Source organism: Oncorhynchus kisutch, linkage group LG21 (assembly GCF_002021735.2).
Source record: "Oncorhynchus kisutch isolate 150728-3 linkage group LG21, Okis_V2, whole genome shotgun sequence".
NCBI classification, from domain to species: domain Eukaryota; kingdom Metazoa; phylum Chordata; class Actinopteri; order Salmoniformes; family Salmonidae; genus Oncorhynchus; species Oncorhynchus kisutch.
Window position 1 is genome coordinate 7,130,874 of NC_034194.2, and position 22,615 is coordinate 7,153,488.

A 22,615-nucleotide genomic window follows, 5' to 3' on the forward strand; every position below is an offset into this window, starting at 1 on the left:
TGCACACAATGTATATATACTTTTTTTTCTTTTTTCTACTGTGTTATTGACTTGTTTATTGTTTACTCCATGTGTAACTCTGTGTTGTTGTCTGTTCACACTGCTATGCTTTATCTTGGCCAGGTCTCAGTTGTAAATGAGAACTTGTTCTCAACTAGCCTACCTGGTTAAATAAAGGTGAAATAAAAAATAAAAAATAAATACATTTAATAGAAGTGAGCCATTATTGTTATTATGGAGAATCGAGAGACAAGGTGTAGTGAATTCGGGAGTGGGCCAAATGACCTTTAAAAAGATATACAATTTATATTCATGCTCCACTGTGTAGAAGTGAAATCAAATGTAAGATTAGAGCCATTATAATAGATGTATGGCAACAGAGGTAGGAATCAGAGCCCAAGGGCGGCATTTTTATGCCTTCCAAAGAAAGGTTGGTGGACTAAGATTCAAGGGTCAGATTAGGAAGGAAGTGGTAGTGTTTGCTCGGAAATTGTACATTGAATTTATTATACCCTTATATCTGGTTGGCAAGCATGCAAATGGTTTGTGTATGGTTGATGAAACAATAAAGCATGTGTTGATGTATTGTTGTAAGTACCGGTATGAGGAAGAGAGTGAAAGATAGATGTGTAGGGATTTGGTGGATGAGGAAGGGTTTGAAGTTCTTTTTTATTTTCTTTGTAGTACAGGATTAGATAGTAGGGTTTAGTTTATCTTAATGTTTCTTTATTAATTTAGTCTAAACTGTGATTGACTACACACTCCAGTACAGTAGGTGGCGGAATTCACATCTAACGTTTGTTTTCGGACCGCCATAATATTATAGAAGAAGAGTAAGTTTTTCGTAATTTCCGGTGTTAGCAAAAATATTGTTGTTGTTTTTTTTTTGCGCTGGTGGAACCACAGGCTGAGGTGAAAAGCCTGACTATGTCTTTATGTCAGTGACATAGAGGTGTTACACTAATAGGCATCTAACGATAAAGTAAACGGCAAGAAAGGTCAAAGGGGGTCGGCAGAGTCCCATTCGGTAGTGCAACTAACGGAATACATGTTAGTTAGCCATCCAGCTACAGTAACGTTGGCTAATAAGCAGAACATTAAGTATCTGTCAGAAGACTAATAGCTTGTTAGCTACGGACCCATCAACACCACCATCGTTTCAAATATATCGCCGTGTCTTCATTTTAGTACGATGGGAAACGCCGCTACAGCTAAGAAAGGCAACGAACAAGAGAGCGGTAAGTGATTATTGCTATCTTCCCTGAAAAGCTAGCTAACTAATGATGTTCGTTATTTCAAGAGCCAAGTTGATAAAGGATTGCAGGCTAACGTTAGGGGACGAACTGGCTTAGCTAACTAACGTAACAAACGTTAGTAACAGTGCGCTAACGTTAACGAGCTAACTAGCTAGCTACACTGACAGTTGGGTAGACGATGCGGTCTACCACTACCAGTGGTGCAACAGGGTGGGGGAGGGAGGGTATACTAATTCATTTGTGTTTGAGTAACGTTAGCTAGCTAAACATTTTGGAAAGTGTCAGACAGTAAATACCAATGTACATGTTTTATGTTGATATTCCCGAAGACACTGGCTGTCCAGTTACTGTAGTTAGCTAGCCAGCTACCTAATTTAGCAGCTACGTAAGTAAAATAGTTAACGTTACTATAACGTGGTAACTTGAACCGTTCGCTAACGTTTTTTATTTCAGAAAACCGCTGACATTAAAGTGGAACTGGCAGCGTTTTAACTACTTTGCAGGCAGATATGAAACAGACAATCGTCAGTTAATAATTTCAGTAAAAAATATAACTTTCCCAGTTTATAATACAAAACCAACTTTGAAATTTTAAAAATGTAAAACTCAACATTCCATGATGTAAGTTACTGCTACACTAAGGCATGAGTCTAGTGGCAGAATAAATGGATGCAATTCAATGCATGATTCATATTCACCTATACATTTTCAGGTTGTTAAAGTTTCAATGACTCATTAGCATGGACAAAGGTAACTAAGGCAAGGAATGTCAATTAATCAAACTAGAAAGGGAAGGGCAATGATCCCAAGTCAGTCATAACTAATATGCTAGTATGTTTTTATGTAGCAAGCTAAAAACAGAGCCTAATGTTAGCTAGCTATCTAGCTGGCTGCTAGCGGGGCGTAATGTCATTGGAGGAGTGGATGACTGACTGACTGACTTTTTTCCCCCTTGTATCGTTTTTCAGTAGCTACACAGCTAGAGATGCACGTAATCATGTTGTTAACTAGCAAGAAATGTGAATAACTTTGCTCGCTAGCTATACTGGACGACTGTTGTCCAGTTAGCATATCGCTCGTGTTCGCAAAGTCACTCTGGCAAGCTATGTACTCCGATTTCACAGCACTCTTGTCTGAAGGTGCCAGAGCGCAGAATAAGAGAGCCTACCTTGCCATGGTTGTTTGATCTATAGGACTGTAAAGTTCCCAAATATAAGAGGACTCCCAGGGCGTTGACGCATGTGACCGAATGCCTCAAATTCGGTCTTATGTAGCAACACTAGAAATTGTTATAAAAGTAGAGACTCGGAGCTAGAAAATGGTTTATCATACATTGCATGCTTTGAAAGTTGATTAACTTTTAACCCCACTTTTGAGAAAATGGCCCTTGAATGTTTTGGTACACCAACTGGAGAGCTCTTCTTTGTCTACACTAGTGGTTCCCAAACTTGTTATAGTCCCGTGCCACTTCAAACATTCACCCTCCAGTTGCTTACCCCCTCTAGCACCAGGGTCAGCGCACTCTCAAATTTAGTTTTGTGCCGTCATTGTAAGCCTGCCACACACACACTATACAATATATTTATTTAACATAAGAATGAGTGAGTTTTTATCACAACCCGGCTCTTGGGAAGTGACAAAGAGCTCTTGTAGGACCAGGGCACAAATAATAAGAATCAATAATGTTGCTCTTTATTTAGCCATCGTACATATAAAACTTTATTTGTTCATAAAAAAATTGTGAATAACTCACCACAGGTTAATAAGAAGGGTATGCTTGAAAGAATGCACATAACTCTGCTATGTTGTATTGGAGAGTCTCGGCCTTAAATAATTTCCCACACAGTCTGTGCCTGTATTTAGTTTTCATGCTAGTGAGGGCTGAGAATCCACTCTCACATAGGTATGTGGTTGCAAAGGGCATCAGTGTCTTAATAGCGCGATTTGCCAAGGCAAGAAACTCTGAACGCAGCCCTATTCTGATTAAATTCAATTTTCACAGAACCGCCTGTTGCAATTTCGATGAGGCTCTTTTGTTCAGATATCGTTAAGTGGACTGAATCCAGTTGTTTGTGTCGTCTATTTCGGGAAATTACCTGCGTAATTGCGCACCCAGCTCACTCAGGTGCTTCGCTATATCACATTTGACATTGTCCATAAGCGGTCATTTACACCAAGAAAATCATACAATGATGGAAAGACCTGTGTGTTGTCCTTGTTAATGCAGACAGAAAAGAGCTCCAACTTCTTAATCATAGCCTCAATTTTTTTCCTGCATATTTAATATAGATGTGACCCTGTAATCCTTCAAGATTCAAATTATTCAGGCGAAAAAAAACATCACCCAGATAGGTCAGTCATGTGAGAAACTTGTAATGACGCAAGCGGTCAGACAAGTGAAAATTATGGTCAGTAAAGAAAGCTTGTCTCTCAATTAAAAAAAACATGTCAATACTTTGCCCCTTGATAACCAGCGCACTTCTGTGTGTTGTAAATGCATTACATGGTCACTGCCCACATCATTGCATAGTGCAGAAAATACCTGAGAGTTCAGGGGCCTTGCTTTAAGTTAACTATTTTCACTGTAGTGTCCAAAACATATTTCAAGCTGTCAGGCACTCCCTTGGCAGCAAAGAGCCTCTCTGTGGATGCTGTAGTTGTACCCAAGTGGCATCGGGAGCAACTGCTTGCACGCGCATTACCACTCCACTATGTTTCCCTGTCATGGCTTTTGCATCATCAGTACATATACCAACGTGAGCAGCAGCTACATACAGACCTTTAGTGGAATTCCTGCGAGAGAGTAACGGGTAATGTGATTGGATTTGTTTCACTCGGCTACCTGTATTTGTCATTCTGTTATTTCGCTGAACACTAGATGGTGTAACTTTTATTTTTGGCAGTGAAACTACATTGCAAAATATAAATGGACTGTTAGAAAATGTGAAGGGAAAAAATGTAAAAAATAACTTTTGTATTTAAAAAAAAGAAAAAAGTAAAACATTTTTATTTGGCGTACCCCCAACGGCATTGGTCTAAACTCATACAGCATTGTTTACCCTCTCTTAAGCCTTACCCCCACCCATTTCTTTAAGGATTCACATTGTGAGGCGATGTGGTAAACAGGCTATAACAGGCTATATAAACAGGCTATATCATTTGTCACAGGATACAGAATGTGTAAACGGTAGAGATAGTACTTGCATAGTAGCAATATCAAAAACAAAAAGTGTCCAGATGATACAAATATTTTATAATTATTAGATGACACTTACCCGACACACTTGTCTAAATTGATGGGTCATGTGAAGGAAATGCAATTACCAAACCCCAGCCACATCGAGCTAAGTGGATGGGACACTATTGTCTAGACATGTACACATCTTAATGAAATACAATAGATGGCTGTAATCACTCCCAGAAACACCTGGCTAATTTGGTGGGTGATGTAATAATCTGGCCGAAGTGGGGTCTTGTTTAGACATGTAGATAGGTAGCTTGTTAAACAATGAACAGGCATAATCTCAACTCTTACTGCTACCAATACCAACATTGTCATAGCTGTAGTATGAATCTGCAGGTAGAAACTACGTTCAATGTTAGCTAGCTAAGATTAGGCTGTAACTAGCAATGCAAATAGATTTCTGATTTGAATAATATTACTACGCAGATCATACACGTAACGTAAGCTAGTGAGCCAGCAAGCTAACGTTCGCTTGCTAACTAGCAGTATGCGTTAACTTGCAATATCACGGCAGACTGGAACCATTTAACTCCGTTTTGTTTGTAGCTACATCTTGTTTGGCCAGCGTTTTGCAGAAAGTAGCCCATCACTTTTTCCAACTGATATATCGATAGCGCCTGCTAAATTCAGGGCATCAATGTTGTTAAGAAAAGTAGCAAAACTTTTGTAGTTCTCGATGTCTAACGTTATATCTTTAAAAAATGGCACGGTAGAAAGGAGTAGCAACACATACTGATCAGCTCACATAACAGACAGAAGCACACTACATGGCAGACCAATCCAAACTCATCTCCCGGCATGTCCAGCTCATCCATTTTCTCAGCCAATCATGGCTAGTGGAACAGGTTCCGGTCTTTTTCCGTGACTAAACTAAGGAGGCTCGTAATTAAACAAATGTATTCGTGTTTATGGATTGAGTACAAGTTTAAAGCACATGAAAGTTCACATGTTTCAGAAGACATGTTTACATTCAAATGCCTCCAGTGAAATGCGTCATATGCCTTGTTTCCTGAAACAAGTCACGTATTAGCATTAATCCATTCAGGTGTATTTTGTGGCTTTCGCAAATGCGTTCTCATGATCTGAAGTTGCGCTGTTGCAACTGCCTGTAAATACACAGTCCAGTTCAAAATGAATGATGACATGCCTGTGGCAATGGCTTGTTTGCAAAAATAACTACTACAGCTCTGATTGGCTATGGTGCACCGGTCTGCGTAGACTCCGGTCCTGGACGTGGCGGATGTTTAATTTACTGCATTGTCTATTAATTGTCCAAATCAATCATATCACCTCCACCTTACCTGCCACCCTAGACCCACTTCAATTTGCTTACTGCCCCAATACATCCACAGACAATGCAATCGCCTGCACACTGCCCTGTCCATCTGGACTAGAGGCATACCTATGTAAGAATGCTGTTCATTGATGATAGCTCAGCATTTAACACCATAGTACCTTCAAAGCTCATCAAGCTTGAGCCCCTGGGTCTGAACCCCACCCTGTGAAACTGGGTCCTGGACTTCCTGAGGGGTCGCCCCCAGGTGGTGAGGGTAGGAAACACCTCTTCGCTGATCCTCAACACTGGGGCCCCGCAAGGGTGTGTGCTCATCCCCCTACTATACTCCCTGTTCAACCATGACTGCATGGCCAACCACGCCTCCAACTCAATCATCAAGTTTGCAGATGACATAACAGTAGTAGGCTTGATTACCAACAACAATGAGACAAGGAGGTGAGGAGGAGGTGAGGCCTCTGGGAGTGTGGTGCCAGGAAAACAACCTCTCGTGCAACGTCAACAAAACTAAGGAGATGATCGTGGACTTCAGGAAACAGCAGTGGGACCGCAGTGGAGAAGGTGGAAAGCTTCTGTGTATACCAAGTTCCTTGGTGTACACATCACTGACAAACTGAAATGGTCCACCCACAAAGACAGTGTGGTGAAGAAGGAACCACAGCGCCTCTTCAATCTCAGGAGGCTGAAGAAATTTGGCTTAACACCTAAAACGCTCACAAACTTTTACAGATGCACAATTGAGAGCATCCTGTAAGGCTGTATCACAGACTGTTATGGCAACTGCACTGCCCACAAAGGTTCGTCAAAGCTGGGTCTAAGAGACTGAAAAACAGCTCCTATCTCAAGGTCATCAGACTGCTAAACAGCCATCATTAGCACATCAGAGGTGGCTGCATATAGACATCGATTAGGAATCACTGGCCACTTTTAGAAATGGATCACTAGCCACTTTAATAACGTTTCCGTATCTAGCATTACTCATCTGATATGTATAAACTGCACTCCACACTATTTTACTGTATCTTAGTCACTTTAATTGTGTGTACATTTTGCATCACCCATATCATATGTATATACTGTACTCTATACTATGCCACAGTATCTTAGTCCAATGCTGCTCTGACAGATGTATATAGTCTTAATCCATTCCTTATTTAGATGTACTTGTATTTTGGGTAAATGTTGTGAAACTGTTAGATATTACTGCACTGTCGGAGCTAGGAGCACAAGCATTTCGCTACACCCGCAATAACACCTGCTAAACACGTGTATTTGACCAATAAAATTGTGATTGTGCTTTTTTCGCAAATGCGCTTTTGTTAAATCTTCCCGTGTTTGGTGAAGTTGGCTGTCTTTGTTAGGAAGAAATAGTCTTCACACAGTTCGCAACGAGCCAGGCGGCCCAAACTGTCCTGACTCTGTTGCACAGAACTCAAGAGAAGTGACACAATTTCCCTAGTTAAAGAAATTAATGTTAGCAGGCAATATTAAGTAAATATGCAGGTTTAAAAATATATACTTGTGTATTTATTTTAAGAAAGGCATTGATGTTTATGGTTAGGTAATCATTGGTACTACAGTGCTTTTTTCGCTAATGCGCTTGTTAAATCACTGGTTTGGCGAAGTAGGCTATGATTCAATGATAAATTAACAGGCACCGCATCGATTATATGCAACGCAGGACTAGCTCGATAAACTAGTAATATCATCAACCATGTGTAGTTAACTAGTGGTGTATGTTAAGATTGTTTTCTATACGATATGTTTAATGCTAGCCAGCACCTTACCATGGCTCCTTGCTGCACTCGCATAACAGGTTGTCAGCCTGCCACGCAGTCTCCTCGTGGAGTGCAATGTAATCGGCCATGATCTGTGTCCAAAAATGCAGATTTACCGATTATTATGAAATTTGAAATCGTCCCTAATTAATCGGTCGATCTTTGCACAAACCTGCACAAAATCTGTGGAATTTGTTCAGTTTGTCTCGTGTTGAATCTTGTTATGTTCATACAAATATTTACACTTGTTAAGTTTGCTAAATATTAACGCAGTTGACAGTGAGCGGATATTTCTTTTTTTTGCTGAGTTTATTTAGAAACCCATTTATCGCATTTTCAACTCTAGGTCTACTGGTGGTTTTGTCACAAAAAATGTTGAGTAGATATGTCAAATATTTCCACTCTGGCACATGCATTCTAGCCAACAGCTCGCAGATACAGTGTGGGTATAGCCTCCTACATGAGATTTATTATGGACAAAAGAGCAAGATTATTTAGGTTTGTCAAACGGCAGCCAAGCACCAATCGTGTCACCAGAGTAAGTTCATCCCCGGGCGCTTTCACCACCTTGTGAAGTTCATAATATTGTTTTTTCATTTGTAGCCTAATAAACGTCATGCTTTCCCATGATGGCGTGACTTTAAAAAAAATCCAATATGTACTTTACTCTCATAAAAAGGTTAGATGGAAACCTGGTTAATGTCAATCCATTTTGAGGATGCTGGAATTTATTTTTTGGATTAATGTGCACATGCCTACAAGATACTTTTGAAGTATCCTAATCTGAATAAAACATTGACTTGTGTTCATGCCACATATAACAGGTAATACATTTAAAAAAGTTTTTAATTATACACATTTTGGCAATTTTGAAGCATTATGGTGTAGGTGCGCAAGGAATAGCCACTGATTGGAGAGGAGGCAGAGCATGTGTTAAGCTTTCCTGAATAACTGGACCTGCCGGGAGCATATGTGGCCACATTTATTATAGGACGACTTGTGAGAATGATGATCTGAAAGAGACGGCACATCTCAATATCAGAAGTAAAAATATAAAAAGTAATGCATTTGAAGTTAGCCTGAACATGATAAAGTTGGTTTGGTGTCTCTAGCTTGAAACGGTTCAAGAGTTACTGTTGGTGTTACAATTCTTAACTTTTTACAACTATTATTATATGTTAGGATAGCCTGAAAGGTTTTAAGTTGGTTTTGTAACTTAACTGACCAAGGAGCAGGGCTATTTTAAATAACTACCACTATATTACTGTGGTTCTACTTCAAACCATGTTCATTTATGCAAATGTAAAATTAAGTATAAGTGGTATCAAATCTGAATGCATTTTAAGTTGGGTCAGTCTGAACATCTCAACATTAGTTTAGCGTTGACAGCTTTATTGTGACTCGTTTCAGGAAACTAGGCATATGTTGCACGTCACTACTTCACAGGTGAGCCATTTGAACTTTTTTGGGCAGAAATGCCTTCTGGAACATATGAACTTACAAACTTGTATTCCATATGTAAATACGAATGCAATTGTTAAATTACGAGCCTAGTTGGTTGAGCCTTGGAAAACAACAGCAACCGTCCCGCTAGCCATGATTGGCTGAGATAATGAGTGGGCTGGACATGCCGAGAGATGAGTTCGGATTAGTCTGCCATGTTGCACGCTTCTGTCTATAATATGAGTTGGTCATGTGTAGGTAATCCTTTCTAATGCTTCTTTTACATTTTTTTATATATCACGTAGTATAACTGAATAAGTGTTGCTCTCCACTTTCTGGAAGACAGAGTTTTGAAATCAGTGGAATTAGTAGAGTATGATAGCTAAGGAGAGGGATACAATTCTGGCATTTGATTGCAACTATTCAGACTGAGTCGAAAAGAGAACCCAGAATGCTCTGGATTACATCTTCAAACTAAGGGCAACCATGGCATCCGTGACAGAGGGGGAGATTTGTCAGAAAATGTACCTCAATGAAGGGGTTGGATATGCCACTGTACTCCATTACCCATCTATCGTGCCGGGTCCACAGTGTCTTAACGTACCCATGATTGCAGGTCAGTGTGAACAAGCATAACAGTAGGGTTTGAATCTGCCCAAAAGCGTAGGAACTGCTCTGTTTTCTGTAAGTGCCGGTCACTGGTCAAGTAGCCTGTAAGACAAATTTTCAGCCGGAAACTTTTTCCACAGTCAAACTGTGTTCCTTCCTAGTGCAGCCTGAGTGCCATAGATAAAAACTGGGCACAGCTTCGTTACTGTCATGGCTTCACTATTACTTTACTGAAAACCATGTGTCTCTAGCCCAAATGGTTAAAAAGGTATGAATGTGCCCACATGGCGGTACGCGCAAATGTTCCAAAATGTAATTTGTGGGAAAGTGCCATTCTAAAATGCACATGCCATTGGTTTCATGGACGAAGATGGAAATATCTGTTAGAAATGTAGAAAGAGGGGAGATCTAAAGATGCAAAAAGCTATCATTGCTTGGTTATATGACTAGGATATTGCCTTTGACTGCATGACAATAAAATAAATTGATTTTGAAAACCAAGTTCCACACAAAAGCGTTATGACTGGGGGACAGTGCCAAAAGTGTGGAAAGCTGTCATCAAGGGAAAGGCTGGCTACTTTTGAAGAATCTCAAATATAAAATATATTTAGATTTTTAACACTTTTGGTTACTACATGATTTCATGTGTTTTATTTCTTAGTTTTGATGTCTTCACTATTATTCCACAATGTACAAGATAAACACTGGAATGATTCGGTATGCCCAAACTTTTGACTGGTACTGTATATATATTTTTTTACAGGTACCAGATGTATTATTTGTCCATTCTACATTGTAATCTAATAAAAATAAGGTTATCAAGTTGTAGTGATGGGCATGCAACAGACTATAAAACTCTGGAGAACCTTTATGCATTACCACTAGAGAGCAATATCACCTTTGTTAGAATAGCCTATATCATAGACCTAGATGTATTGTTTACATAATATTAAACGTTCTTGAACACAGTGCATTGTTTTGCGATGCAATGTTTGTGTACTTTTTTTAAACTCATTTTTAAAAAGCACGAGTGCTGTTAATGTCTAGTATGAAAGTGAAAATAGTTTAGACAGTGGTCTAGAGTTCTGAAGCGGCTTTCTTTTACAAGAACTGAAGTACACTTGAACAGGAAGCCCATACCATGTTAGTGTGTGGTTAGTCAAACATCGCAGTTTGCAATTCATCACAAACAGGAAGTGTATATCACTCTGTATGGCCTCCAGTTGAAAAACGGTTTGGCTACCTTTTAGCTGTAAGTTTGATCTAGTCGTTGGGAAGGGAAAAACGGCATTTAAATTCTAAATGGCCCAGGGAAAGGATCATTCCTTCCTAAAGCTGGACGACCTTGCCAGCCGATTCTTCAACAGGTATCGCAAAGGCAACCAAGAGCAAAAAGCCCAGGAGAGTGAGGGGCCTCATGTCTCAGAGTTCACCATCATTTGGGATAAGTTGAGTAAGTTACTGTGTGCTCTTCATGCTGTAGCTATCGAAATAGGCAGGTGTGACCAAGTGGGTCTAATTATTAGACGAGCTCAAACTTTTATTTGATAATTGCTGATGTCAACGTTGGCAAAACCCTAACCAGTAAATATTACGTTTCTAGTGAATACACCCCTGGTATCTTTATGGCTACATGGACACAGTAACACTTGACTTTTTGGTGCTTTTTCTAAATGAGTCTATACGCTTTAACTGAGCCTTGTGTTTCCTTCAAACTTGTCAGGGCTGATAATTAAACCAGAGTGAGACCAGACTGGTGCTTTAGGCTAAACTAAAGGGACACAGGGTCTGAAAAACCAAGAGATGAATCTTAAAACACACTAAAGTTTTAACAGAAGCAAATGGTATGAAACCAGGAGTGACCTACTGAAACTTGTTTTCATTGTTTTTTTTTCTTGTCATATGACAACCATGGAACTTGCTTGATTCCTCAATGTTACTAACTTTAGAAGCTTTCGGTTGATCTTCATCATGGATCTCAAATTGCATGGAGAGTTAGGCTAGTTCTTACACTGAGTCAGTCCTATAAAACACTACCTAGTGCTACGTGCCCTGGAATCCAGTGCCCAAAGTCATGAAGTTATTAGATAATGTATTGAATTCACCAGGAAGAAAACACCAGTAACTAGGTCTATGCAGCTATTTGTTCTTCTTAAAACCTCCTTTGTAACTTCGAAGATGCATCGTACACAAACTGCACTGTCATCAACAGCGTGTAATGTATATTGTAAATGCGCAGCAACATTGTTGCAGTCAGTCTCTGTTGCCTCGTCTGAATGAGATCTCTCTGTCCTGTCATTTTCTTTGTGCCACTTCTTGGCTGGGGAGGGTGGATGGTTTGTATTCTATTCTGATTTTTATTTGATTTTTTATTGCTTTTTCTCTTTCTAATGATCTGTCCTTAACAGTCCTATGTTACGTTCAATGTCAGTTAGAGGGGTCAGTGAGCTTTCGAACAGCTAGTGAGAGACGTAGTCTCCCTTACCAGTTAGGCCTACTATCATGTCAGATATGAGAGGCCCATGGAAATAGATGCCCCTATTATCGTGTAGTTACAGCAGTGAGCTACAACTCCTGCTACAGATAGACAGGAAGTTCTTCAGCGACCAATGACATGGCTTAGGCTGCATGCAGAAACCCTGTCAGCTCAACAGCTAGCTCAGTCTTAACGTTTTGACTTTTAGAGACATAATTGAGATTAGGCATATCTGTTATGTAGACATAGTTGGGCTCAAATCCAGTCAAGTTAGGGAATGAACTGAAGTTACATTCATGTATTGAGAGTTGATTTTGTGAAGATTGTGGACTTTCAATTCATGAATTAAATCCATGTTTATTTATTAAACTGAGATTCCCCCCAACTCGAGTGGTTTCAGGCTAATCCATTTGAGTTAGGCTATTTGAAATTGCACAGTCTTATGTTGTCTTCTCCAATGTACTTTTGTTGTTACATCTAACCCACTTAAGTATCTAGCATCTAGCTAATGTTCTTGTTTTTACATAAACATTTCTTCCCTCTTTCTCCTCTTCATCATTTCCATCCATGTGGGTGAATGTTCCTGAAAAACCCTTGGTGAACTAGAGACTTTTGGTATGCGCATTCTCTTCCATAAGCTGTCCTAAGTCACAGAGAGAGCAGACTGCCAATAGCCTAGATATCATTCAACAAATAGACTAGGACTACAACCTGGCTGCTGCTAAAACAGTAGAAAATGTGTGGCTTTTCTTCAATTAGTAACATCATGACTAACTCATGGATTTAGCCAATTACTTTGTCATTCCTCGGTGACTATGGACTGCTCATGTCTGCTGTGGTTTCCGCAAAGCACTTTCTATGCCTGCACTGTAGTTAGTTTGCTGTGGCTTTTAAAACTTTTGCTGAATTTTAATACATTTCCCCCCCCCCCTTGAATAGTGTTAACCCTCTGAAAGGAATGCACTGTTGTTACTCTTTGAATTGGCTATCTATAAAGCCTGTGAGTGCTCTTTGCATCTCTTCATTGTAAATTCCTAGCTAATAAAGATGTTTTAAGTACAGTACCTCTACCTGATACTTTACTTTGGCCTGACCTTACTAACGGTTTATGTAGTTAGTGTGATCCCCTGAACATGTTGACTGTTAGATAGCCAGCAACTCTGATCTAAGTAGAAATGCAATAGGTCTATAGACCTGTGTTTATTCTGTGCTAATTGTCTTCTTTCTTCACCTTTCAGTGAAAGAGTTCTTAGCCAAAGCCAAAGAAGATTTTTTACGAAAATGGGAGTGCCCACCACAGGTAAGAGATCAATAACAAAATACTTCTTTCCCATAGGTAACAAAATACTACACTGAACAAAAATATAAAACGCAATATGCAACAACTTCAAAGATTTTATGGAGTTACAGTTCATATAAGGAAGTCAGTCAATTTAAATAAATACATTAGGCCCTAGTCTGTGAATTTTTACATGACTGGGAATACAGATGTTCAGATGCCTTTAAAAAAAATAAAAAATAATTAGGGGCGTTATCATAAAACCAGTCAGTATCCGGTGTGACCTCCATTTGCATCATGCAGCGCGACACATCTCCTTCGCATAGAGTTGATATGGCTGTTGATTGTGGCCTGTGAAATGTTGTCCCACTCCGCTTCAATGGCTGTGTGAAGTTGCTGGATATTGGCAGGAACTGGAACACGTCGATCCAGAGCATCCCATAAGTTCTCAATGGGTAACATGTCTGGTGAGTATGCAGGCCATGGAAGAACTGGGACATTTTCAGCTTCCAGAAATTGTGTACAGATCAATATATCCACATAATTTCCCTCCCTCATGATTCCATCTATTTTGTGAAGTGCACCAGTCCCCCACAAAGCACCCCCACAACATGATGCTGCATCCCCCGTGCTTCCCGGTTGGGATGGTGTTCTTTGGCTTGTAAACCTCTCCCTTTTTCCTCCAAGCATAATGATGGTCATTATGGCCAAACAGTTCTATTTTTGTTTAATCAGAACAGAGAACATTTCTCCAAAAAGTATGATCTTTGTCAACATGTGCAGTTGCAAACCGTAGTCTGGCTTTTCTATGGCGGTTTTGAGCAGTGGCTTCTTCCTTGCTGAGCTGCCTTTCGTGTTATGTCAATATAGGACTCGTTTTACTGTGGATGTAGATACTTTTGTACCTGTTTCCTCCAGCATCTTCACAAGGTCCTTTTGCTGCTGTTCTGGGATTGATTTGCGCTTTTCGCACCAAAGTACATTCATCTCTAGGAGACAGAACGCGTCTTCTTCCTGAGCGGTATGACGACTGCGTGGTCCCATGGTGTTTATACTTGCGTATTATTGTTTGTACAGATGAATGTGGTACCTTCAGGTGTTTGGAAATTGCTCCCAAGGATGAACCAGACTTGTGGAGGTCTACAATTATTTTTCTGAGGTCTTGGCTGATTTCTTTTGATTTTCCCATGATATCAAGCAAAGATACACTGAGTTTGAAGGTATGCCTTGAAATACGTCCACAGCTACACCTCCAATTGACTCAAATTATGTCAATTAGCCTATCAGAAGCTTCTAAAGCCATGACATCATTTTCTGGAATTTTCCAAGCTAAGACACAGTCAACTTAGTGTATGTAAACGTCTGACCCACTGGATTTGTGATACAGTGAATTATAAGTGAAATAATCTTGTCTGTTAATAATTGTTGGAAAAATTACTTGTCGTGCACAAAGTAGATGTCCTAACCGACTTGCCAAAACTATAGTTTGTTAACAAGAAATTTGTGGAGTGGTTGAAAAACACATTTTAATGACTCCAACCTAAGTGTATATAAACTTCCGACTTCAACTGTATCTCTGGCAACTGTACAATGCAATGCACCCTGGACTAAAGAGGCAGACAAATAGGAAAAATGTGCTAGACCCTCCATTAAAAGACACATTTCTCAAGGTAGGAATATCGTAAAAATATGTTAAATGGCTCATTCGAGAGAAGAGATCCTCCAGAGTTATGACATCGGCCAGCATTCAAATCTGACATGTACGATAGACGTTTTCACAATCTAAAAGTCGTATTCTTAACTTACAATGCTGTGAGAGCGACTTACTTACGGTGCTACGTAATACCGGCTGTATTTCTGCCTGCTCGAACACCAATAACTCACAAACATAAAATGACCCAGAGAATCGACATTCAAAATGGCTGAACCTTAACTTTACTGGGGTTTAAAAATTCAAAAATCTCTGGCCCTTGTACTCAGCAGCACCACCTTGTTAAAAAAATCCTTGGAAGAACACTGAACATCACTTCCTAGAGTAGCTCAAACTGTGCATGCAATGTTCCAAAAACTCTTTCATGACACATGATGGCAACACGCTAAAAAGACACTTCCTGATCTTCAAATGTGCCACTGAGATGTCACAAAGTAAACGATGGGGTGACCACATCGATGGTTCCGTCTATTCTTTCTACAGTCTATGAGCAGCCTACAATGTGCCTTTTTAATTAAAGGCATATTACCCGTTCTTTGAGGAGATCGCATAGACAGTAAACGCTGCACAATTACCTTCATTAAAGTGTGCTGCCCTGTATTGAATTTCAACTTTAATGTCGGCTCACTGTTTGCTGTCACATTTTAAGGATGTGTTTTCCTCCTCAGAGCACAACTGGACTGGATGACTTTGACAGGCTGAAGACTCTGGGCACAGGCTCGTTCGGTAGAGTGATGTTGGTGAAACATAAAGGAACAGAACAGTTCTACGCCATGAAGATCCTGGACAAACAGAAAGTGGGTACCATGCATTAACATGCACTGGGTTGTGTTCATTAGGTTAGATAACGGAAAAAGAAAATGAGCGTTCCTTATTGGGTAAGTCCAGGTAGTCCTTCCCTGTTTCAGTTTGCTTTCTTCCGTTTAGTGCCTAATGAACATGACCCTGTTTTGTTTGTTGAACAATACCTAGGCCGGTTAAATCACCTAGCACACTAAAGTTGGCTGGTGTCAGAGAAAGCCTGGCTTTATCTAGCATGGGTTTACACTAGTTCAAAAGGAAATGGAAATACATCTTCTCAGGTGCTGTGAGGCTTGGTTAACCACAAAATACATCTTGTATTTTTTTGCCTGACATTTTTAAAGTGAAACTTAATGAGACACAGTATGATAGATCCTGTACCTTGTTATAGCACTGGTATATTTTTTTGGTTAACTTGATCTTACATCAAGGCACATGATGGTCAGAACTAAACGGTTTTCACTGTTTCAGTTCAAATTAATGTGTTTGTACCTTTTTAATGTGTTTGCTAGGCCCAGTGAGAGCAGGGGGAAAAAAGTTGAAAATCTGAATAAAAAATGTAAACCAGTCATTGAGGCAACAATATTTTGTTAGCTACAAAGTAACTGTTTTGCCTCTCCCTTTTTTCAGCTGCCTGCTTTGGGTCTGTTAACTTGAAGGATATTTTATGACATGTCAGTCCCATGCAGGTTTCAAACGGTGACTGTAGTATGGGTGTTCCCTTGATATTGTCACTTACATTATTATTTTGCTGTGTATCAAATGAATTTATGTGGAAAGGCAAACACTTTGTTCTCTTTATTCTCGTGTGTAGATTTATAAGCATCACACGTTCCCACTACTAGCATTCTGATAACAAATATGCTACATAGGTCCAGTTTATTTATTTTAGTTGACTGAGAACACATTCTCATTTACAGCAACGACCTGGGGAATAGTTACAGGGGAGAGGAGGGGGATGAATGAGCCAATTGTAAGTTGCACGTTCAATGCATGTAAAACAAAATAAAAAAAATTGACTAAAGTACTACAAACGTTGCCTATTGCCCAGGCACTCATTCCTTGATCTCCAAAGTTAGCCACCACCATAAATTCTTCTTTGGGATGTGGTCACATGTTCTTCATTAGTGGTACGCTCACATGCATTAGTTTTATCAGATGACTGGTGACTTTTCTCTGTACTATTGTGCTCCTCTCCTCATCGTTATGCCTCCTCTCTCATTGTTCTCACAGGTGGTGAAGCTGAAGCAGATAGAACACACGCTAAACGAAAAGAGAATACTGCAGGCGGTGTCCTTCCCCTTTCTCGTGAGACTAGAGTATTCCTTCAAGGTATGTCAGCAGCAGTAGGATGTCCTAAAATGTGCACCATACAATTGGTGAAAAAGATGAGCAGTGTTATCCTGGTACCCCAGTCATTTTCTGTGATTTTGCTACACAATGTTACTGTAAATATGGAGTCTCAAAGAAAACCTGCAGATACCCGGCCCTCCGTGGAATGATTTGGACTCGTGCTGTAGATTGTTCTAAAACCGTTATTTGGTTGACAGTAATAGCCTATGCATTATGTTGGTTCCTGTATTTTTTTGGGGTACTTTTTACCCCTTTTTCTCCCAAATTTCATGACATCCAATTCGTAGTTAGTCTTGTCCCATCGCTGCAACTCCTGTATGGGATAGGCGAAGGTCGAGAGCCATTCTTCCTCTGAAACATGACCCTGCCAAGCCGCACTGCTTCTTAACACACTGCTCGCTTAACCCGGATGCCAGCCGCACCAATGTGTCGGAGGAAACGCTGTACAACTGGCGACCAAGACAGCTCGCAGGCGCCTGGCCCTGCCACATGGAGTCGCTAGAGCACAATGTGACAAGGAAATCCTGGCCGGCCAAATCCTCTCCTAACCCGGACGATGCTGGGCCGATTGCTCCGCCTCATGGGTCTCCCAGTCTCCCTGTGACACAGAGTATGTTGATTCCTGCTGTAAAAGTATCTGCTTGTCCCTGTTTTCCTGTCGGCTGCTGTGTTAGCGAGCCTCTCTAACTCCCCACTGTGCGCCTGGAGGAGGGAGAGATGCATTCTGAGAAACACAAGCATATGACCGTTGTTCAAAATGCAATTGCGGGAAAATTACAGTTTTCAAAGCAACTGCTGTTACATTTAGAGAGGAGAGTCACAGCTTTCTGTGAGTATATTTTATTTCTCACCTCTTAATATTGAATTCATGGCACCACTTCACAACTGGAGTAAGTTGTTGTATGGTTTGGTTTTGATGTGGCTGCGGAGCGCACCATTTGCAGTGGATAGGCCTACATCAAGTAGCCTAAGCCTAGCGCTGGAATTTTTTTGTATGATAGATGAATCAATTAGCCTACATGGCTATATAGCAACAATATCATGTTTAGAGTTAGCAGTCTAGCTAAGTGTTTTGACTTCCCACTTCCTCAGGTGGTGAATAGTATAGCCTATAAGCCAATATTCACAAAGAGCCCAAATTAATCTGATAATAATGGATTCTATTTTAACCAGTTGCACAATCATGCTTTCCCTGGAAATGTTAGATGAAAGGGCTTACTTTTTAATCATAGGCTACCATCTCACCTGTCTTACTTGGCACTGGAAAATTATCTATAGCCCTGATGCGAATTTAAAGTAACTGTCTATTGAAATCAATACATATATTGTTGTGTTTATTGTTATCCAGCAAAATAGTTACATTGATCACAATATTACTTTTTGTCCATAACGCAACTCCCCCCAAAATAATTTCTCGTAAAAAAGTTGGTGACCTTTCAGAGGGGGGTTTACAGGTCCAAAAACAATCAAATAAATGCATACAAAGATAACCCTGACCCACCTCCCAAAAGAAAGGATTCCTCCCATCCCACCCAGCAACAGAGGTTGCTTATCTGCTGCAGTAACATCTTTCCTTTGTGAACGGCTGTGTTAATTATTTATAGAGATATCTAATTCCAATATCTATTGTAATTTATCGTTCTACTTGCAAATATGTTGGAATAGTCCTTGTAGATTTTGACAAAAAATATCGTATCAATTTCAACCCAAGGTAAGTGTGTGTGTTCTAACTTTATTTGAACCATAGGATAACTCCAACCTCTACATGGTGATGGAGTACGTTCCAGGAGGAGAAATGTTCTCGCATCTGAGACGCATCGGGAGGTTCAGGTGAATCGATAAAGTTTTGACACCATGTTCATAGCCTGTTATGTCTATATTACTTGAGATGCCAAATAATTGGCACAATCTATGAATTATAAGGTATTGTGCTCTGTTGTCTTTGGTTTCATTTTTTTTCACCTGTTTGTCATCACGTCAACTTACATTTTTCTTCTTCTGTCTTCAGTGAACATCACGCACGATTTTATGCAGCTCAGATAGTACTCACTTTTGAGTACCTCCACTCGCTAGACCTTATCTACAGAGACCTGAAGCCTGAAAACCTTCTCATTGATCACCAAGGGTACATCCAGGTACAGATGCAGCGATATCCAAACCAAAGCATATCCACATCTGTTGTCTTTGAACTCTCATCTAAGACTTCTGTCTTGAGATTGTGAGTAGCAAATAATGAGAGGTTAGACATCACATTACCGTTGACAGTCCATGCAAATTTGCCCTATGCAAATGTGGACTGCTATTATTACATGGTTCTAATGCCCTTGTTGGTCCGTTTCAGGTCACAGACTTTGGCTTTGCCAAAAGAGTAAAAGGCAGGACCTGGACATTGTGTGGAACTCCTGAGTACCTGGCTCCAGAGATCATCCTCAGCAAGGTGGGCCATCGTGTCCAATATAGCGTGCTGTACATAGCGTGTTTGACTGTTTGCAACCTACCTGTAGATATGAATTAGTTGTTTGCACAGTATGTGCAAAGAAAGTCGCTGAAGATTGTTTTCTCTGCTGTACTCTGCTAGGGCTACAACAAAGCTGTGGACTGGTGGGCACTGGGAGTCCTGATCTACGAGATGGCTGCCGGGTACCCTCCGTTCTTCGCTGATCAGCCAATCCAGATCTACGAGAAGATTGTGTCTGGCAAGGTATGCAGGAATTGATGTTATGTGTAGTCTGGACTGACATGTTACCGGACACCATGCGTTCTTGAATGTTATGCAAAACTATTGCATACGTATTAGTGTCCTATAAAACTTTCTTCACAGGGGTGATTTGCCTATATATTTTGCAGCGGCCCCTACTGTCAAAAATGACAGAGCTATTAGCCTATATGGTGTCCCTTGATGTTCTGGTTATTTGCCAACATTGCTGTGCGTGTTTCTATCGTCCCAGTGACTTTTATCCATATTTTAACAATAAGCTCCACAGTTAAAGCCCAACTCCTCTCCTGTGTTCCAGGTACGATTCCCCTCCCATTTTAGCTCAGACTTGAAAGACCTGCTGAGGAACCTGCTCCAGGTGGACCTGACGAAGCGCTACGGCAACCTGAAGAATGGGGTGAATGACATCAAGAACCACAAGTGGTTTGCCACAACGGACTGGATCACAATCTATGAGAGGAAGGTATGTCCCGATCGTTAGTTTTTTAAGTGTGAAATAACCACGGTTAGTTTGGAACAGTATAACAGGTAACACATTATGTATCCCCAGAAAGATTGACATTCCAGGTGTAATTAAATATGAGCTTTACCGTCATGAAAACACTGCCAGATATAACACATTTGCACTATAAAGGCCTTGCACGGCTTGTAGGCAAGGATGTTGGGAGTTCAGTGCTTTCCCCTCTAACCCTCATTACCAACATAGATTGATTGCCTTTGCCACATAAACAATGTGTAGCTGTTGTGATTGTATTGTGGTCTTTAGAGCCACTCACACTTTTCCTGTTGCCTTTCAGGTGGAAGCTCCCTTCATACCAAAGTGCAGAGGACCAGGAGACACAAGCAACTTTGACGACTACGAAGAGGAGGATGTCCGTGTGTCCGACACAGAAAAGTGTGCGAAGGAGTTTTCCGAATTCTAGCAAGGGGAGGCAGGCGTTCCATAAGGTCTCACATGTATTGGGATTTTTGCAGTCTGTTGAGGGTGGAGCTGAGACATGACGCATTCAAAACAATTGCCTAGTTCCTTCATTCCACAAGGTTGAATGAGGTCCTTCTTGCCATGATCCTCCTCGCGTGCAGTTAGCACTAAACGTATACACAGGCACATTATGCAGACACCCCTCGTGCTGCGACACAAAAATACTAGGTAGACCACGTTTTTTGTCTTTTGTTTCCTGTTTTGTTTTTAAAACATTTGTTGCTTTAAAGAATCCTTCCCTCCATTTTAAACTAAGTGATTATTTGCAAAGAAAGACAAAAACCAATGAAATGCCCATTTTACAGTGGCACAAAGAGTTACTGTCTATAGTAGGAGGTATTACAGATTTGAGTGATTTTTAAGTTGCTCCTAGTTCTAGTTCTTGCTAGTGACTCTTGCCAGTTCTTGTGTGTTAGGCCTACACGCCAGTGTTTATTTTAGGTTTAATTCAACTTTCTTGGCCCAGTCTATAATCCTAAACATTTTGCTGTCCTTAGGAAGTAGACTGTGTCTTTCTGCATAATATAAAGATACAGTATCTTTTTTACAAAGAAATGGATATCAGAAAAGGAAAATACTCAATACAATACTACAGTCACATGGACATGCAGTCCTTGATGAGGGGTACAGTAGTAGCAAAGCAAACCTAATTACAAAGCAAAAACCTGTGAAATGTTTCATTTAATCATTTGTAGCAATGTTTTACTTGTCAGGTCATGGGGCATTTTCATTTTTATTTTTTTAACCTCCGAGTAGGTATTGTATTCAAATTAAGATGAAGTGAGATGATATATTTTAAGGTACAACAACCCCAAGAGGGGTAGGAAACTTATGGGCTTTAACTACACTGAACAAAATTATAAATGAAACCATGCAACAATTTCAAAGATTTTACCAAGTTACAGTTCATATAAGGAAATCAGTCAATTGAAATAAATTCATTAGGCTCTAATCTATTGATTGCACATGACTGGGAATACAGATATGCATCTGTTGGTCACAGATACCATTAAAAAAAAAATGTGTGGATCCGAAAACCAGTCTGGTGTATCTGGTGTGACCACCATATGCCTCATGCAGTGCAACGGACGCATCTCCTTCGCATAGAGTTGATCAGGCTGTTGGTTGTGGCTTGTGGAATTTGTCCCACTCCTCTTCAATGGCTGTGCAAAGTTGATGGCTATTGGCAGGAACTGGAACATGCTCTCGTACACATCGATCCAGTGCATCCCAAACATGCTCAATGAGTGACATGTCTGGAGAGTATGCAGGCCATGGAAGAACTGGGATATTTCAAGCTTCCAGGAATTGTGTACAGATCCTTGCGACATGGGAGTCATGCATTATCATGCTGAAACATGAGGTGATGGCAGCGGATGAATGGCACTATAATGGATCTTGTCATGATATCTCTGCATTCAAATTGCCATCGATAAATGTAATTGTGTTTGTTGTTCGTAGCTTATGCCTTCCCATACATAACCCCACCGCCAGCAAACCACTCGCCCACAAGACACCATACACGCTGTCTGCCATCTGCCCGGTATAGTTGAAACCTGGATTTAGCTGTGAAGAGTGCACTTCTCCAGCGTGCCAGTGGCTATCTAAGGTGAGCATTTGACCACTGAAGTCGGTTACGACGCCGAACTGCAGTCAGGTCAAGACCCTGGTGA

At 40.4% G+C, this 22,615-nt stretch overlaps 1 protein-coding gene across 3 annotated transcripts; it reads left to right on the plus strand.

The window, feature by feature from the left end:
- Positions 1-876: 876 nt before the first annotated feature.
- Positions 877-21,506, plus strand: prkacba (protein kinase, cAMP-dependent, catalytic, beta a). 3 transcript variants are annotated; one of them, XM_020455225.2, is made up of 11 exons: positions 877-1,238; positions 12,707-12,715; positions 13,339-13,400; positions 15,759-15,887; positions 17,125-17,223; positions 18,992-19,074; positions 19,253-19,379; positions 19,586-19,681; positions 19,823-19,945; positions 20,259-20,423; positions 20,758-21,506. In XM_020455225.2, the coding sequence occupies exons 1-11, from the start codon at positions 1,193-1,195 to the stop codon at positions 20,881-20,883; spliced, it is 1,065 nt and encodes a 354-aa protein (XP_020310814.1). In that variant the 5' UTR covers positions 877-1,192; the 3' UTR covers positions 20,884-21,506. The 3 variants fall into 3 exon arrangements, with proteins under 3 accessions (XP_020310814.1, XP_020310815.1, XP_020310813.1); XM_020455226.2 differs by lacking the exon at positions 12,707-12,715; XM_020455224.2 differs by lacking the exons at positions 877-1,238; positions 12,707-12,715 and adding an exon at positions 10,766-11,077.
- The last annotated feature ends 1,109 nt before the right edge of the window (positions 21,507-22,615 follow it).

What these genes read in the sequence shown, in the direction of transcription:
- prkacba (XM_020455224.2), top strand. Translation starts at nt 10,927, where the DNA reads ATGGCCCAGGGAAAGGATCATTCCTTCCTAAAGCTGGACGACCTTGCC. An exon ending in CATCATTTGGGATAAGTTGA is followed by an intron (nt 11,078 to 13,338) that starts GTAAGTTACTGT and finishes TTCACCTTTCAG; the next exon opens with TGAAAGAGTTCTTAGCCAAA. An exon ending in AGATCCTGGACAAACAGAAA is followed by an intron (nt 15,888 to 17,124) that starts GTGGGTACCATG and finishes TTGTTCTCACAG; the next exon opens with GTGGTGAAGCTGAAGCAGAT.